The sequence below is a fragment of the Cydia strobilella genome, chromosome 5, assembly GCF_947568885.1.
Source record: "Cydia strobilella chromosome 5, ilCydStro3.1, whole genome shotgun sequence".
Taxonomy (NCBI): domain Eukaryota; kingdom Metazoa; phylum Arthropoda; class Insecta; order Lepidoptera; family Tortricidae; genus Cydia; species Cydia strobilella.
This window is the reverse complement of record NC_086045.1, coordinates 19,878,029-19,897,542: the sequence shown is the minus strand read 5'-3', so window position 1 is coordinate 19,897,542 and position 19,514 is coordinate 19,878,029. Positions and strand designations below refer to the sequence as shown.

Sequence of the window (19,514 nt, the reverse complement as noted above, 5' to 3'; positions counted from 1 at the left end):
GAAGACGCTGAAGGCGATGCAAATAAAGTGAGGTGCACCCAGTGCTCGTTACTAAATCATATCAAATATAAACACAAACACCAAATGCCTCAGCTGGCCGCTGCAATTAAATCTAGCGATTCATCACCTCGTTCCATTTCTCTGCCGCAACTACCGCCGACACCATCACCGACACCGGCGGCTATATCGGCTCCAGCGGCCAGCCAATCTCAAGTTGTTATTCTCAACGTTGTATTCTCAAAGTATTCTCAATGTTGAGATTCTCAACGTCAACAGAATATCAAAGACTGTTTTTGTTAGAGTAGAATTGAAAGAGTTGAAATAAAAATCTTATCTTTCCTGAAGATTAAATAGTGCCGACTATTCGGCAAATTTTGCCGACTAGTCGCCGACTAGTCGCCGACTACAAATGTGGCCGGATAGTCGGCTTTCCCGACTAGTCGGCGACTAGTCGGTACATCCCTAAATATTATAAATGCGAAAGTCTGTCTGTCTGTCTTTCTGTCTGTGTGTTCCTATTCATGCTTAAACTGCTGAATCGATTTAGATGAAATTTGGCATAGGGATAGGTTGAGTCCCTGAGAAGGACATAGGATAGTTTTTATCCCGAAAATCAATCCTTAAGGAAGTAAAAAGCGGGGTGGAATTGAGATAATTAATGAAGTGCCTGCTAATTTGTGTGCATAATACGCCAAATTGATTGATTGCTATGAGAATTTTTCCAAGCGCTATACTTACTTTAGCTGCTGTTACTAAGTCCATGCAGACGTAGTCGCGGGCAAAAGCTAGTAATATTATAAATGCGAGTCTGTCTGAGTCCCGGAGAAGGATATAGGATAGTTTTTATCCTGAAAATAATTGGAACCGGGGTGAAATTGAGATAATTAATGAATTGCCTGATAATTTGTATAAACAATTAAGCATATGCTCAAATTGAATGATTGCCATTAAACGTTATCTAGGCGCTATTTTACTCTAGCTGCGGTTACTAAGTCCAAGCAGACGAAGTCGCGGGCAATAGCTTAGACAGTTACATAAAGTCCATACTTTACATTGCTAAAAGGAAATGGTTTTGTTTATAATATGGATGTGTAAGGAAGAATAATGAAAGCATAGCATGCCCTTGATATTATTTAAACTGTATAAACTGTATTAGTGTTATAAACAAAGATTTCTTTTATTGCCAGTTGCAAATTTTCCACATTAAACTTTAAATGAAAACTTTTTTTTCAGTAATGTCATCCTTACTGATCCATCAAGTTATGAAGAAGAAATGTGTGGTGGAATTGGATCTAATTTGATAGTTTGTTACAACAATGGTACATTATGTGGAGTTCAAAAACTAGGCGGACGCAACCTGTCAAACGATATACAAGAGGATGCCCTGAACATTGCCAGGCAGAGATCAAAACTTGCTGAAGAAGTCATTAATACATGTATTAAAAATCAATTGAAATCATGAATTACATTGTTTTTTTTTATAAAAGAATTTATTTTCACACCCACCATATACATACATACATCCACATACACAGTACATACATTATTTATACCTGGTGTGCATAGTGTTTTTTAAAATTAAGCCCTTAATTTAATTTAACTGTGTAGTACGATTTTTATTAAGTAAACATCTATTTGTGATTACAGAATGCATCTGTATTGTTGCATACTCTACTTGTTTACGATTAAGTTAACGCTTAGCAACATGCTGATGCCGGCATGCTAGAAATAATGCAAGACTCAACTGATATTATTTGTTCGTCTCATAAATGTATACGATTCTAATTTTATTTTTGCTTACACTTTTGTAACTACTGTTAACATAAATCCTATGCAATAATATTATGTTTGCGGGTGACGAATCTTACTTCACCGTGATACAGTTTTAACTAGTACGGGGAGTAAAGGACTCATTCTTCTCATAATGTATAACTTTACAACTAAATTAGTTTATTTATTTATTAGTTTATATTTTGGCTATAGGATCCTGAAGGGGCCCACTGACTATCAGTCCGCCAGACGATATCGGATATCGGCCTGTCAAAGTTGTTCGGAACTTAAATTTTTTGTTCTAACTGGCAGGCCGATATCGTCCAACGCGGCGGACTGATAGTCAGTGGGCCCCTTTAGTACATCATTCTCAGAAACAAGGAAACCTATACTAGAGTGATTATCTGACATCTTTTGCATTTCCATTAGTTTGATGATAGAGAATTATCTGATTCCCTTCTTCATAGTGCAGGGTTCGGCATACAAAGACTTGGACTACATTTTAAATAAAAGGTAAAAGTACGAGTTACAATTGTACAGGTTTTTCATCAACTTCAAATCAAGCTTGTCCAATCAAATAGCGGTTTTTTTGGCCATAACTTATATTATTGTAGGCGGCAAATTTACAAAGTGTAGGCGCGAAGGGTTATCGTCCCACTGAAAATTTGAATTTAGCGCCTTTTTCTTCTGACACGATTTGCTTGGCCAACTATAAATACCTACTAAAATATGTGTTCCGCAATAATTGAATTATTTTATTATAATTCGAGATGCACCGCATATTCGGTTACTATCCGGCCGGATACCGGATAGTAACTGCTTGATTTCGGAGTAAACAAATTGCATTTAAGAAACAGTCACGGTCAGAATCGTACTTTATCCTACTCGTTTATTATTTTAAAACAATTTAAACATTCCACTCACTTGCACGCGCACTCATTTCAGTCATTTCGAACCTAGCACTTGATTTAAAGTTCATCTTGTCAACAGTATGATTGTCCTTTTTTGACAAATGGCATTTTTACAAGAGCGAGAAGTGATACTATAGTTTGGCAAAGGACTGTCTCATTTTAAACATAGCAGAGAGAAGCATACTATCTTTGTCTTACACTAGTACTAGCACCCAAACATAGACATAGTATAGTAGTTATAGACATGAAACCGAGCGACCAGGGGTAAGAGAAGGACATATTCATGTATTGACAGGATAATGTATGGCAGCATAATCCTTTTTCTCTTTCACTCTTATAAATTTCGATATTTCGCCATCGCCTCCTACCTATGCTGCCATAACCCGACTATGAAAAAAAACCCGGTCGGTGATAAGAACAAAGCATGGCACTATTTTCTCTTTCCTCTTATAGGAATCGCAATAAGACTATCTTTCTCTATCAAAGAGTGTCAGGCCCTTGCACCCAAAAGAAAGTTTTTTTTATTATTATTCACTGACAATTTGGTTTGACCAACTATAGTTGCTGCACCGTCAAAGAGAACAGAGGGCCTACCGCGAACCACCGGAACCACGTTCGACGTGTTGCCTCCCTGTCGCACTTGTAAATTTGTACGTAAGTTTGACAGGGGCGGCAACACGTCGAACGTGGTTCGCGGTAGGCCCTCAGATGGCCTTGGGAATGCCTTGGGACAAGCAAGTGTCAAACGCATTAATGTTGCCGGTTGAGGTAAGTAAATAAAATAATTAAAAAATTGGGGTTCTGCAGTTTCAGCCGTTTTGGGAACCTTAGTGACTGAATTTGATTTGAATGGTCTAAATAATGTATTATGTTATGCAGAGACCTGAAATAACTCAAAGAACCATCTGTAAGCTTAGAGCTGCATGCGGATCGCCGTTTGCCGACCCATGTGGAATGCACCCTACTTTCTATGCGTCTTTTTATGTTTTGGGCATTGCGCAGCGTATGGCAACATTTTAGTTAAAATGTCACCACGTCTCAAAATATCGAGTTATGTTATCGAGGTAAACTTTTAATATTATTCTTTAAACTACAATGAAATTGATGATTAAAAATAGCGGTGTTTAAAGTGCGCCATTAAGGTGTATTGACGACAGATTTTCCCGGAAGCCAAAACTACTAGATCATGCTTAACCTAATACGTCATCATAATTATTTTCTCTAATTTTTGGTTTTTACCGGCAGAGGTTGTCTAAATTAGACACAAATGAAAGTACAGGATGTCTGTACGGGGTTATGTACGACGGAAACCTGCTCGTAGTCGGGCTGAGTCTGGAGTTATTTGAACGCGAGAACAATACATACAAGCAGCTTCTCTTGCACTTGCCCACTGAGATTGAGTTATGTGGGGTGATAAAGTTCGGGGAAACTTTAACGACAGAGACGAGGTTGAAAGAAATCCTGCAGGTAAAATGTAAAATCTCATAGTAACTAGTTGTAAGAGTTATTTAAAACACAGTCATTAGTCGGGTCCACACAGAGCGAGAATACGCGCGAGGCAATTTCCTCGCGCACAAAACGGCCAGGGTAGACGTGCCTCGTCCGAGGCGCGCGTGTTGTATCGACATTTTTAGACGAGCCTCGGTTAGAAGAGGGAGAATGTTAACTAATCTGTTTTATAACAGGCCTTAAATCTCTGCTTTTTTATGTGTGTTGATTGTATGGTTCTTTTTTTACTGAACTGTTAAGGAAGCAATAAATTTTTACACATTTTTAACCCACAAACAAACATTATTGAGTTGTTGCAAATGTTGCAATGACAACTGAGTTTATCATTTAAATTTCATATTTGGTTGTTTTATACCGCCCCCTGTGGGGCCACCTGCCACTTGAATGGTTAATATTAAACTTATGATTACATTTTTTTATATCATACTCTCATCCCCACATTGACCTGTTTTTTTTTTCAGGATGTAGACATAACAGACAACCCACTGGTGATTATTATAAATCAAAATAAGGATATGAAAGCACACTTCTTAGTCCATGATAAGTTTGAGGAAACCAAATATGAGGTGATGGAGGCAGACGAGTTGTGCAAACAGTTCCTCCATGTCCGCCTTAACACTGTTATACCGCTGAGTTGTGAAGCTACTATGAATGGCGTTAAGAATATAATGCAGAATAAAAGGATAAAGGTAAATTATAATAGACAACCTTAAGCACTCCTGTCTATGCATAATTTTTTTCTTACCAGTTTGACTCATTTTTAGGGTTCTGTACCCAAAGGGTAAAAACAGGACCCTATTACTAAGACTCCTCTGTCCGTCTGTCTGTCACTGGGCTGTATCTCATCAACCGTGATAGCTATTATTATTATTATTTAAGCCTTTTATTTTCCTTAAATATTCCTTTTTTTTAATGATATTAAGGACCCCTGTCGGGTATAGGCCTCCTCCATTTCTTTCCACCTTTCTTGGTCTTTTACCTTGATTAGCCAATTTTCTCCTGCTGGGGCTATGATGTCCTTGGACCACCTTGTTATAGGTTTTCCCACCTTCCTTTTGCCATGGAGTCCTGGCCACTTTGTGACTTTGTTGGTCCATCTGTCATCTGTCAATCTTATGTGGCCGGCCCATCTCCATTTCTGTTTCAGCACAAACTCGAGTGCATCTATGATGTTTGTTTTGGATCGTATGTACAACCGTGATAGCTAGACGGTTGAAATTTTCACAGATGATGTATTTCCGTTGCCGCTATAACAACAAATACTAAAAAGTACGGAACCCTCGGTGGGCGAGTCCGACTCGCACTTGTCCGGTTTTTTTTTATTAACAATGAAATAATCGATTCCTAGGATAATTTCCTTTCTGATTTTAACTCCCAATTCTATAAATAACAATCATTTTGCCTCAATTATTTAGTGAAAAAGGTCAAAAGGCTAACAATCTACTGTTGAACATCAACATATAGGTACAACAAACAAGTTATATGTTGTATTTCAGAAGTGCTAGATAATGCATTCAGGTAATCATTGTAGATAACATACAAAACAGAAACAAACAACAACACAGATATCTACAACAACATAACAACAACAACACAAGACAGATAGGTAACAAAAAGCAGTCTTATCACTTAAGGGTCTCCGGCAAACTCGGGTCTCCATACAAACGTAGTTCTGCTCTAATTTTAAAACGAGTAGCTAGTTTGCTCTGAAACTTTGTACTTACAATAGGATAAGGTATATCTTTGTCTGAAATTAGTTTATGTAGCTTCAGATACCATATTTAAAAAAATACAGCGAATTTACATTTTTCATACAAAACGTGTTTTTGGTCTATTTCGTTTGTTCTATATACTGGAGCTATATAAACTAATTTCAGACCTAGATATCTATCTATATAAGCCCTTTATCCTGAACTCAGATTTTTCTTCCTTTCTTTGGTAGTTTTTTTTTTCTATTTTTGTTATAATATGTCTCTAAGTTCAGTGTGCCTCCTGGCAAAGGCCTCCTCTAACTCCTTCCATTGCTTTCTATCATTCGCTACTCTTCTCCAGTTTGGACCAGCTGTCAGTTTGAGTTTGTCTTCCCACCTCTTGTACTGTCTTCCTCTATTCCTTTTACCGTCTCTAGGATACCAATGTGTTACTAGACCTAGATATACCTCATGTCATTGTATGTGCAAAGTTTTATTCCAATCCAAAACGTGGTTTTAAAATGAAAACGGAACTCCGTTTGTATGGGAAGGTGAAATTCGGCCGAGCATGCCGGAGACTCTTAAGAGTGATTTCTTCCATTCACACTTATTAAAAAAAAAAAAAAAACTTTTATTTCGGATTTATTACATCCATAGAATTACATATTATTAAAATTAAAATTAAAAAAATAAATCAATATTAAACTTAAAATTAACTTACTTAACATATTTAAAAAAGTCACTTTTGATAGTCTGCACGTGGCGCGTGCGTATTCGCCCAGTGGCCAAATATCGGGCTGTCATAGGCCCCTGCGACCGCACTCAGGAGCCCGTTGGTTGATTGGTTGGTTGGTTGGTTGGGGTTGGCTCAAAGTTGTTATTGCAACCTTTTACACACTATAGGTATAAAATATAATACTTCACATATTTAATTTTTCGACGAACCTCTCTACTTACAGATTGCATCAGGCCAAGTTTCCTTCCATATAAGCGGTACATCCGTTTATTTATTTGGAGTGGCGTCAGATGTAGGATTGACTGGGATAAGCACAGATGCTACGGTCGGAGAACTCTTTGATTCGATGAGCCCAGAACAGCCTAAAAAGAAGAAGCATAACACAAATAGTATAGTAAGTTGTCTATTTAAATAAGAAAACATCCTTGTGACATGTTAAAAATATTATCGCGTATTTTTAAGTCGAAAATTGACTGACATGTTTTATTCCATAACAAGGCGCTTCAAGGGAGCACACGTTGGCGGTTGGCGGATCGACTGTAACACTAACGCCAACGGGTGCTCCCGATAAAGCTCCTTGTTTATACTATGTCGGTGGCAAACAAGCATACGGCCCGCCTGATGTTAAGCAGTCTCCGTAGCCTATGTACGCCTGCAACTCCAGATAAGTTACATGCGCGTTGCCGACCCTAACACTCCTCTTCCTCGAGCTCTGGCAACCTTACTCACCGGCAGGAACACAACACTATTAGTAGGGTCTAGTGTTATTTGGCTGCGGGTTTCTGTAAGTTGGAGGTACCTCCCCAGTTGGGCTCTGCTATAGATCTGGAATGACATCCGCTGTCCTGTGCCCTACCACACAAAGCGAGATGTCATTCACAGTGCCCATACCTCTCTTTTTTTTTACGTAGTTTAAGGACATACCCGGGTCCTTGTTATAGAACGATACATGTCTAGCAATTATCGACTCTAAAATATATGAGTGGACCCATTTTAATATATTTAAGAAGTTGTCTACTATTAGGCAGGTCCCTACAGAATGGAGCCGCCTCGCCAGAAAGTGCAGATAGAATAAATAGTAGAGCTGGTAATGTGTCAGGTAAGGTTCAAATACCGAACTACATTGCGCGGCAATTTCCTCGCGAGGCAGCTCTTTCTGTGTGACCCTGCCTGCTTCATTTCTACAAGAATTCAGATTCTCACGAACTTAAGTATAAGTTATACCTATATTAAGACATAGATTTTATTAATATTAAATAATGTTTTTAGGAAATTTTACCTGCAAACTTAATTTTAAAAAGTACTAAGGATATATTGTCGGATAAACTTGTTAAGACTGCTGTTAAGATGATGACTACACAACGAAAACGTAAGTTATTTTAACATATAGTTGGTCAAACCAAATTGTCAGTAAATAAAAACAAAAAAAAACTATACTCATCCTTTAACTTTGGGTGCTAATATCTAGTTAGACATGTCTGTCCATGTTTGAAATGAGACAGTCCTTTGACAAACTATAAATAATATTTTATCTTGGGGCATTTGGCTTTCTGATAACATAAGTTTAAAGCCCGTCACTTATACACATTGGACTAATATGTTGGACAGATGGAATACCACCCTTAAGTGCTTAAAATGCCTTGCTATTATACAAAATTTGGTATATTATCATAATCATAATCATTTATTTGCACATAAAAACCTACCTAATATATATTATATCTACGTCTGTGACGAGCTTAAAATCAAAATAATCCCATCAAAAACATTAACATTACATGTAAAAGATGCCAGTCTCGCAACGCAATACTTCTACTACAAAAAAGTCGGTTATTTTAGTCAGTTACAGGGGGTGTTAAGACCGCATCAATATTAGATATCTTTAATTTTAATACGTATAATGACTTTGCCATCATGTGGGAAATGCGTTATTCCCAGTTTTGTACACACTCGAAAAAAACAGCCATCCATTTTATCTTCACTTTGAGAGTAAGCCCAAAATGATCAAACCAACAGATTGAAATTTTATGAGTCAATGTTGTATCTGATCTGATACTTCTATTTTCAGCTTCATTTTGTATTAGCATGCCGCTGAGAATTGACACTTTAGCAATAATCCACCGGAACACAAAGTTGCTGGAGTTGTACACGGTTCTAGTTGAAGCCGTCTGCCGCTCCCTGAAATTACTAGAAAGTGTCTTACTTGAACAATTAGGTAAGTACTATAAAATATGATTACGCTGTCACAGCGTAATTGTGATAAGATAGTCATATCATAACACTTTATAAATACATAAGTTAAACTTACTGTAGGCTTACTGCGATCACAGGGACCCATATGCCCGAGATACACTTGTAAGTTTTACTTACGCAAGTAGAGACAAAGCTATTTGCTAGAATGAAATAATAATATTCATCTCTCATTCTGTAGTATGGCTGTGTCCCTACTTACGTAAGTAATACTTACAAGACATCTTGGGCCTTATAACTAACGGAACCCGATGGGACATCCGAAGTCGTTACTTGTCAAGCTGGATTTGTCTATTGTAAAGAAAACCGCACGTACTACTTACCTGCAAAAAAATGCTCGGTCATTGGCGTTTAATTCTAATTGGCAACTGAGCGTGGGCTAGTCCAACGCTCAAAAAACCAGTGTGACTGCGCTTTCCGATAACGCACCTTTGTTACGCATCTCGATGACACATTTTAAACTGGTTCTGTAGCGTTTGACTTGCCGGCAGTCAGTAACCGTAGAGGGCCCACACACAACCTCGCAAGATATTTTTCCATTAGTTCATTTTGAATCTTGTTGCAATCTCCATAGGAGTTGTAATTCAATGACCGGTTAAAGTGACCGATCCTTTCTTTATGCAGGTAAGTAGCACGTACGGTTTTACTTACAATAGACAATGAGTTAGCTTTAAGGGCCAGCTTGAAAACTAACAACTAAACAAACTTATTACCCATTAGGCGGCTCCACACAGAACTAGCCGCCTCGCGAGGATATTTCCGCGCAAAGCATCTCGGCCGGTGGAGACGTGCCTAGCCCGAGGCAATACGGCCGAGGTACGTCTACACAGACCGAGCTGCTTTGCGCGGCAATTTCCTCGCGAGGCGGCTCGTTCTGTGTGGATCCGCCTATTTGGAATTGCTGGAGCGGGTACAGAGGGGTATTCTACCACATGTGAAATGCCCCCCATGTTTGGATCCACACCTAAGTACCGGTCTACCACTTATGGCAGATGTTGTTGGTATGAAGTCGCGCGATGATTTTTTAGGAATAGAAGACAGCTAAATTATAAGACTAAAACTAGCTTATATATTACGTTTCTGCTTAACAACTTTAATACAAATTCATTTAACATAGTAACTTCTCACCAACTGCCTCAGTAAAACGGTAGATCTATTGTATAAAGTTGGATTTTTAGAATGTCTGTAAATGTCCTATAATATTTAAAAAAAAGTAATTACACCAACCTAGTTTTAAACTTTTCCTTAATTTAATTTTTGAAGATGACCGAGTGGTAGGAAGAGTTCCTAAGTAACATTCGGTCACCTTAATTCTTTTTAAGTTTTTGCTTATAGCAAGCAAAAACTCTGCGATTAACTCCTTGAGTCCCAGGAGACTACGTAAAAAATCTCCAAGCCCCAGCGGGTTTTTAATTTCATAAATTTTGTATGAAATAGCGTGCGCGATATCGCGTCCGTGGGACTTAGGGCCAGTTCCACCAACCACAATTGACAGACCGATCATAGTTATCAACGCCACTCGGTACTGAACTATACAATAAAATTTAGCGCTTCACGATGACAGACGGTTTGGTGCAATCGACCCTTAGAGCTCAGAGGTAATTAGGGTTCCGTACCCAAAGGGTAAGGACCCTATTACTAAGACTCCTGTCCGTCTGTCTGTCATCAGGCTGTATCTCATGAACCGTGATAGCTAGACGGTTGAAATTTTCACACATGATGTATTTCTGTTGCTGCTATAACAACAAATACAAAAAAGTACGGAACCCTCGGTGCGCGAGTGCGACTCGCACTGGGCCGGTTTTTATTTTTTTGAACGATAACGCGTCCTTGGGACTCCAGGGGTGTGGGTGATACAGTGTACTATTCCGACCAGGTCAGGAGGGCATAGGTGATGGAGCGGGCCTGCGTTTGCCGGAAACCTTCCACTTTATCCCCGACGAGCTAGGCCACTTCGTCACCAGGATTGTGCCCAAGGCCATACCTGATGAGAGCATGGGTGAGTTTATGTTTGACTTCGACTACCTCGATTTTCATCGATATTTTTGACTTGTGTACAGTTTATTTATAATTCAAAACACATTACATAAAATTACACTAATGTCAAACAAAATAAAAAATAAATCAAACTTAAAGCTATATAATAATAGCTAATTATATTGTTTTTGACACGTATATTACTTATATCAATATTTTCTGTAGTCAATTTTTGGTCTTAGGCTAGGTTACAATTAATGTAAATGTTTATTATATTTATAGAATGGATATAAATGGAAAAAAATATTTAGCTCAGTAAGTCGAATCTTTTTTACCATATTTCATCGTACCCGTACCTGAACTATGTTAGCTAATGATTAAAATGGTTGCCTAGATTTTAATTTTGTTTTTCAGAAAAAGAAAGGCGTTTGTTGCACGAGCAACTAGGTCTGCCATTAGACCGGCCCATCTTCCGGCGGGGCAACGCGTACGCCGCGCCCACGACGCGGCTGCTGAGCCCGCACGTGCACGCGGCGCACGGGGCGCACGTGCACGCGGCGCTGGTGCGCGGCCGCTACGGCTACTACCACTACATGCAGGACGGGGTCAACGACGACGGCTGGGGCTGCGCCTATCGCTCCATGCAGACGATATTCTCCTGGTTCAGGTGCGTTCGCTGCGTTACTTGGTCAGCCTTATCAGAACGAACGAAGGTTAACGTTACACTAACCGCGTGCACGTCCGTGGACGCCTTTGGCTGTCAAACAACTTTATCCGCCAACATACTGTCCTCAGTTTGGCGGAATATAAATATGTAAATACCATTTAAGTTTTTTTGTGATAAATAAATTAAAAAAAAAAGGATTAAAAAACTAAACAATCTTGACAACTTCGATCAGACTGGCAGGTCTGAGGAGCTGACGTTCAAACTGGACGTGTAAACCATAACGGTGAGGTGCGAGATGTAACCTTGAATGACGTCACGTTCATTTTGTAACTCTTTCTGCAGTGACTTTCGAAAATAGCTCAACAGCTGGTACAAAAATTGCGCTATATAAAAAATGGGAATTCCAGCGCCATTTAAAATATGAAAAAATTGTACCTAGTTTTTAGGGTTCCGTACCCAAAGGGTAAGAACGGGACCCTATTACTAAGACTCCGCTGTCCGTCTGTCACCAGGCTGTATCTCATGAACCGTAATAGCTAAACAATTGAAATTTTCACAGATGATGTATTTTTGTTGCCGCTATAACAACAAATACTAAAAACAGAATAAAATAAATATTTAAGTGCGGCTCCCACACAACGAACGTGATTTGACCAACCAATATACTGTTTATAAAATAATAGCACAAACAAGCAAACCAAACTGTAATGGGGTTGGCAACTGTCAAAGGTTTGCAGAGATGGCGCCATCATAGCTTGCCCCTTTTCTATGAGATTTGGCTTAAAGGGCATTAAAAAAACAAAAATTTGAGACAACTCTAGGGATTGACAGGGCAAGCTATGCAGGCGCCATCTGCTAATTATTTCATGTATGAGCTCCCAACTCGGGCCTTAACACAGTACTCGACTGAAAAGCTCTTCATTATATCAAAGATAGATATAACTCCGTAATAGATAGATACAGTCTAAGGAAAAAACGTGCCTCGAAAATCAAGAAATTTTGATTCTCGTTCAGAGGGCGCTACTAGTTTTGGCCTACAGTCGAATAGATGGCGTTGACGGTTTCGTTTGTTATTTAACAATTTTAACGCATATCAGTGAAAGAAAATGGGTCAAAATCATAAAAATAATTAATGCAAATAAAAAAAATAATTTATCTATATTTAAATACATTTTATCGTATTTTTATAAATCTTCATTTTTAGTTTTAAAGTGTGTCGACAGATGGCAGTGAATTTACTGGGGTTACAAAATTTACTATGACAGTACCGCTCTAGTATAAGTTACTCTATGATTATATCAAGATTGTATAAAATACTATTCAAATTGTATTTAGGTATCATAATTATATTCGATTCGTAATTTTTTTTAAGGTTTTGGTATATGCTAGCTAGTAATTTACTCTTCCGGAAGATAATTAAATGGTCACTTGTTTCATTCCCAGGTATCAAGGATACACAACAGTAGAAGTTCCCAGCCACAGGGAAATCCAACAGTGCCTTGTCGATATCGGAGATAAGCCTTCATCGTTCGTAGGTTCCAAGCAGTGGATCGGCTCGACAGAAGTCTCGTTCTGTCTTGAGACTCTGCTCGGTGTCCAATCTAGGATTATATTTGCGAATACTGGCGCAGAACTCCAGAGCTACACTCCGGAATTGTTGCACCATTTCGATAAACATGGCAGCCCGATTATGATCGGTAAGTTTGAACAAATAATCCGAGGGCCAGGCATTCATTATTTATTGCGTCAGAAAAACAATTCTAAAAAATTGAGTTTAGAATCGACCACAGATAATTGAAATTTCACTTTTTCGAAATTTAGTTTTGACTTCTATAGTTCGAGTTTTGAAAAAAAGGTCACCTCCGACTAGGTTACGAGGCCGTATTATTCGTCAGCCTCAAGATAAATAAATATTATAGGACATTCTTACACAGATTGACTAAGTCCCACGGTAAGCCCAAGGAGGTTTGTTTCATGAGTACTCAGACAACAATATATACGAGGGGCGTTCAATAAATTCTCGGTATGTGAATGAAAACAAACAAATACGATAAGTTTAATATTTTTATTTTTCAATATACTCCCCCCCTATGTTGATACACTTAAAAGATCGATCTATTATTTTTTTTAATCCCTCATAAAAATAATTTTTATCTTTGGTGTCAAAATGCTCCTCCACTGCCGCCTTCAACGCTTCATCGTCAGAAAATCGATTTCCACGCAGATCCTTTTTAAGATTGGGGAACAAAAAGAAGTCACTGGGGGCTAAGTCCGGACTATACGGTGGGTGAGTAATAGTTTCAAACCCAGATTCAAGAATAGCCGCCTTGGCAATATGAGCAGTATGCACAGGGGCGTTGTCATGCAGAAGCAGAACACCTTTGGTTAATTTTCCTCGCCTCTTGTCTTTGATTGCACCCCTTAATTGACGTAGAATATTAGCGTAGTACTGTCCTGTGATATTTACACTCTTTTGTTTGTAATCGATCAGTAATATTCCTTCACAATCCCAAAATATTGTGGCCATGACCTTGCCAGCTGAAGGGATGACCTTGAACTTCTTGGGATGAGCTGTACCCTTAACGTGCCACTGCATGGACTCCTGTTTACTTTCTGGGTCATAATAATGAACCCAGGTTTCATCTCCAGTAACTATCTTTTGCAGCACCTCATCAGGATTTTCACCGCACAGGTCAATAAAATCGGAACAACAAGCTACTCGCATATCTTTTTGAACCGGTGTCAGCATTCGCGGAACCCATCTCGCACTTACTTTTGACATATTAAGATGGTAATGGATAATATCATGTATGGTACCAACAGAAAGACCGGTTATTTGAGCTATTGATTTTACCTTCACTCGGCCGTCTTCCAATATAAGTTTTTCCACTTTGATAATATTTTCTCGTGAAGTAGCTACTACAGGCCGGCCTGGTCTAGGATCATCTTCAATACTCTCTCTCCCACGTTTAAATTCACTTGACCACTTTTGAATGGTAGATAAAGAAGGAGCAGACTCACGGTAAACACAATCCATTTCTTCTTTTATAGTTTTTTGATTTTTACCCTGATTGGTCAAGAATTTTATTACGGCTCGATGCTCTAATTTAATTAACATTGTTAAATCGCTCATGGTGCTCACGTTTGTTCGGCAATTGCAGAAAAACAAGAACATATCGGTTTGAATTTTACTTTTTTTTTTAAAGTCTATGAATGACTCTTAGTGGCCAGTAACAAAAGAAATACTCAAAAAGGTTGTAAGATATCAATATCGAGAATTTATTGAACGCCCCTCGTATATAATATATAAATGCTTAAATACATAGGAAACACCCATGACTCAGGAACAAGTATCTGTACTCATCACACAAATAAATGCCCTAACCGGGGTTCGAACCCAGGACCATCGGCTTCACAGGCAGGGTCACTACCCACTAGGCCAGACCGGTCGTCTCTCGCCAGATGAGAGTGGACAGGAGCGGCGAGTCCCACACACCCCCCATCAATGGCCTTCCAGCGGCCGGGGGGACGGTGCGTAATGCATTTCCCACTCCGAAAAAAAAAAGGCCAGACCGGTCGTCTAGATGTAACTAATCACCATTTTTCAGGTGGTGGAGTCCTAGCGCACACAATCCTGGGTGTGGAGTTCGATGTCGGGACCAACGAGACCCGCTACCTGATCCTCGACCCGCACTACACGGGCCCGGACGAGCTGGCCACGGTCCTCGCCAAGGGCTGGTGCGGCTGGAAGAAGGCAGACTTCTGGAACAAGACCGCTCACTACAACCTGTGCCTGCCGCAGACGAGACCCGCTGTCTGATCCTGTTCAACTAACGATCTAAGAACTCTTTGACCGTCAAAGACGCGCGCAGATATAACCCTAAATCAAGATTCGTGCGTTCTGGCTCCTTTACACTATCGGCGATGATAGACGATGACTGGCGGCAGGCGGAGGCAGGGGTGCGTATCTCCTCGCTTCGGGCAAACTCGGCTCCGTTCGGCTCAGCATTGCTCCGAGCAATTATTAGGGTTGGCACAGCTTGACGTCCATTTGCGTGTACGACCACAGATAAGATAATGACTTGAATTTTGACAATCCTAAATAGCCGAGAGGGATACTGTCATATATTAGAAAGGGATAGCACGATTCGACCCTGAACCGCTGTCAAACTTCGGTTTTGTAGTAAGTTTCCTTTCTGTACGGTAGTACTATTATTATTCTGTGACGATAGTGTAGAGGGCGTACTCGGCAGTCCCCGCCAGTCATCGTATCATCGCCTGCGACCCGTGAGTTGTCGGTTTTTTGGGCACGCATCAAAGGAAATCGCCGGGTAATTGCCAACTACAGGCGATCTTGGATGCTTGCACGATGATCTTGCCGATGATACTATCAACGATCATCGCCGATAGTGTAGAGCCACGAAAGAGTTAAAATAATGTAATAAAATATCGTGATTCTGTCGTTCAGGCGATCACGTAATTCCTTACAAATTGAATCGGCCGAATGACGGCGTCAAGTGTTTCTGTGTGTCAAACTATATTTTGTTTGGATGGACAGAATTGTTAGCACTTTCGATTCAAGCAATAAAAAAGAGTTGTAGTCTCGGTTTTCCGGATCGGCACGTTCTCATATCAACTTTTTTTGTAAAAAAAAACTTGTGTAATGTAATTTTCCATGTAAGTAATCCTATTTTTTAATGCCTAGATCGATAGAGCTTATGATTCTGATTAAGAGACACCAATGAAAAATAGTTTTGAGACAAAAAGTGCTGTGTAACAAAAACTCCGGTACCGACTATTCGTTTCAATAAACACAAAATAATTACGACCAAAATGGTATTAATAAGATAGCATTTTAAAGATATTGAACCTCTTAAGAATATAGTTGCATTTTTATTATGGGTCCTCATTCATTCACATATTATTTTTAATTAATTGTATGCCAGGTAGCATTTATACGTCATTACGACGTCAGCGACGTAATTATAACGTAATAACGCCGTCATTATGACGTCGCTGGCGTCACTTTGCTACCTGGGATACAATACAGGTGTTTGTTAAAAGTTTTAGAGTGGAACCGAACATATATTGATGTTATTACGTAGCACTGAGCTGTGATATTGGCGCGTTTGCCTTACGATTCCACTTGATTGCATTTTAATATATTCTTATATTTTACCATAAGTTCGTAGAATTATCAGGCTTGTTTTTATTCCGGATCATAGAAATGTTAATATTTCATTATTTGTAAAGAATTTGGATTAATACATTAACAAATTCACTGTCAAGTGCCAGACCCGCTAGGCGGGTTCTCTGTTCGTAGGCGCTTTTCGCTACATACGGGTTTTCACGTGTTACGAGTATCGGTCACTGACTGTGTTGATTGAATGATCAATAGATACCATATATTCAAGATGCCATCACCATCACGTTAGAACTCAATAGGTACCCCCTATTACTGCAATGTTCTGCCACCAGAGTGCAGCACTAGCCCGTTTACTAAACCATAGAGTAACTTATACATACTGTGCCTTTAGAGTTGGACCAAGATAAGTCTGCAACGATTTTGATAGCACACGCAGTGCAAGTGTTATTTACACGTCATAAGTTCATAGAAGTTTGACGTTTAAAATAACACTTGCACTGCGTGCGCTTGCAGACTTGTCTTGGTCTAACTAGAATTCAAACCTGCACGGATCCATGTTTCGATTGGAGGGGTTGAGGTAATGTGTACATATTTTTAGCATTTTGTCCGTTTCAATTATTTAATTTAATACCTTGACTGTACCGTACCAAAGGTGTGTCACGATATTTGGCCGTCACTATCTTATGCTGACAGTACAGACGACGTGAAATATATGTTTACATTATAGCCTATGGCCCAGCCATACAAATGATAATTCCAAAACTTGCCACTGAAATTTGAACCTAAACTGTAGGAAATAGAGTTGATTTTGCATTGTTTGAAAATTGAACGAAACAAAGTAAAAGCTACTCTGTTCGAATTGAATACGATTTAAATTAGATCACACTGAAGAAGTACTATAGTTAGAACCTTGGGCCTTAGGAGGATAGAAATAAGGATGTGACCCGATATATTTGGCTACTTTGGCCGTTACTATCTATTTGATGCTTACTGTAGCACTCAGTTAAACAGGTATAGTTGGTCAAGCAAATCTTGTTAGTAGAAAAAGGCGGCAAATTTAAAAAATATAGGCGCGAAGGGATGTGCTATAGAAAATTTGAATTTCGCGTATTTTTCTTCTGACAAGATTTGCTTGACCAACTATAAATATTGATTTTTTGCTATGGTAAAGTTGCTATATTAGGAATGAATGATGTCTCATCACAGTAGATCAATACAGCAGGTGTGTTCTTCAATAGTTTATTTTATTGTCATGTATCTTTTAATTATAAAAAAAAAGCGCATACGTTAAATGGAATTATTATATTTTTTACTAAATAAAATTTAAATTCGATTCAATGTATTTTACTTACATCACTTACATGTACTACCTACTCCTGGGGTTTTGGTGAAAAAAAAAACATGTGTCAACGATTTTACTCACATTTGCGTAGAACAACTGAACATACACAAAATGTACTTATATAAATATTTTAACTCATTACAATCTTACACAAGTATTTTAATAAATATCAAATACAACTAAATCACAGCAAATGGGTAATAGTCCAAATGTATTAGCATTTCGAAATGTCTGTGACTCGGGCTTGGACAGTAATATATACACCCCAGGCCAAAAGTATGGAAAGCTTGTATTTCAATAGAAAAGTGTGATCTTTTAAGCGATGGATTTTATACTACTCATTGACAATTTGGTAAAAATAATAATAGAACATTTTAAAAGTAAATTACTCTGGCTGCGATAGTTGCCAATACATTTTGTCATGTAATTAAAGGGTAGGTATAATTATGTAACTTTTTCCTACTTTATTTTTTTTAGCTTTTTGACAATATTTTAGAATGTTTTGATATTAAGCGTGTATTTTTAATCTTTTGGGTTTGCCTAATGTAAGTCTTAGTTTACAAATATATACAACAAAGATAGAAACATGTGATATTAAAGAAAACGTTGTTTCCATAGTTTTGGCCTGGGGTGTACCTGTACTTACTGTGTGGTTTATTTCAGTAATAATTAACATTATGTTTTTCAACACACCAGTTCACAAAGGCTGTCTATTCTTCAAAAGTTGCATTTCATCCACAAGTGGCAAAGTAATGTGATGCAAATTTTGAGTTGTCTCCTCAAGTTTGCTGGTAGAATTGACTGTTAGAGATTTTGAATGATAAATATTTAATAGCGTTCATTTGGATTTGATTTGTGTTTTTTTACAGTTAGTAGTTTCCTTGCGTTGGTGTGGTGAAAAATTGTTTCACTCGGTAGCCAAGTATGTTTGACCCTCGTGCCACGAAATACTCGCAACGCTCGATATTCCATTTTTCAGTTTGAGAATCGTTAATCGTCGTCGTTAGTTTTAATTTCAGTCTTCACCACTGGAGGGCTTCGTCACTTTTTCTTTAATATATGACATCTATTACAGTTTATAATTTATATATAGTAGTGTGAGTGTGACTACTTGAAAAACACAAATCAAAATATTTAATAAAATAATTTGATTTGTTCCCAAACTTGTTTTAGAATCGTCGTTTGCATCTTATCAAACAATATTAGCACGATGGGTTAAACAACAACTTTGCCCCCTTGTAAACCAAATGGGGCATTTTCTATGAAAAGGGACCTTATTGTCGATGGCGCTTAAGCCGAACTGCGTCGCGCGTCGCGCGGCATTGTATTTATATCGAAGCATCGTTAATAATGGCGTAAGCGCCATCGACAATAAGGTCCCTTTTTAAAGAAAATACCACAAATAACATTTTTTGCTGGGTTACAAATTACGCACTCAAATATGTATATTGATTTATTATGTACATCTAAATTCAACTTTCGAATTTCTATTCTATGTAGATAGAGAAGATTGAG

The 19,514-nt window shown here is 38.5% G+C and overlaps 2 protein-coding genes across 2 annotated transcripts in view; both read left to right on the top strand.

Moving 5' to 3' along the window:
- LOC134741586 (exosome complex component RRP43-like) overlaps positions 1-1,468 on the top strand; it is a 44,334-nt gene extending 42,866 nt beyond the window's left edge. The window contains exon 6 of the mRNA XM_063674422.1: positions 1,234-1,468. Within this exon, the coding sequence (XP_063530492.1) occupies positions 1,234-1,462 (229 nt within the window). The 3' untranslated portion in view covers positions 1,463-1,468. The remainder of the gene's footprint in view (positions 1-1,233) is intronic.
- Positions 1,469-3,692: 2,224 nt separating this feature from the next.
- On the top strand, positions 3,693-17,990 carry LOC134741579 (probable Ufm1-specific protease 2). Its single transcript, XM_063674412.1, has 10 exons — positions 3,693-3,745; positions 3,927-4,148; positions 4,652-4,879; positions 6,841-7,011; positions 7,887-7,986; positions 8,686-8,832; positions 10,744-10,866; positions 11,259-11,511; positions 12,955-13,208; positions 15,120-17,990. The coding sequence occupies exons 1-10, from the start codon at positions 3,707-3,709 to the stop codon at positions 15,329-15,331; spliced, it is 1,749 nt and encodes a 582-aa protein (XP_063530482.1). The 5' UTR covers positions 3,693-3,706; the 3' UTR covers positions 15,332-17,990.
- Positions 17,991-19,514: the final 1,524 nt, after the last annotated feature.

Bases quoted from the DNA above. Each gene is read 5' to 3' on its own strand.
- LOC134741579 (XM_063674412.1), top strand. From the start codon at position 3,707: ATGTCACCACGTCTCAAAATATCGAGTTATGTTATCGAG. The intron at 3,746-3,926 runs GTAAACTTTTAA...TTTTACCGGCAG, and splicing joins TATCGAGTTATGTTATCGAG to AGGTTGTCTAAATTAGACAC. The intron at 11,512-12,954 runs GTGCGTTCGCTG...TTTCATTCCCAG, and splicing joins ACGATATTCTCCTGGTTCAG to GTATCAAGGATACACAACAG.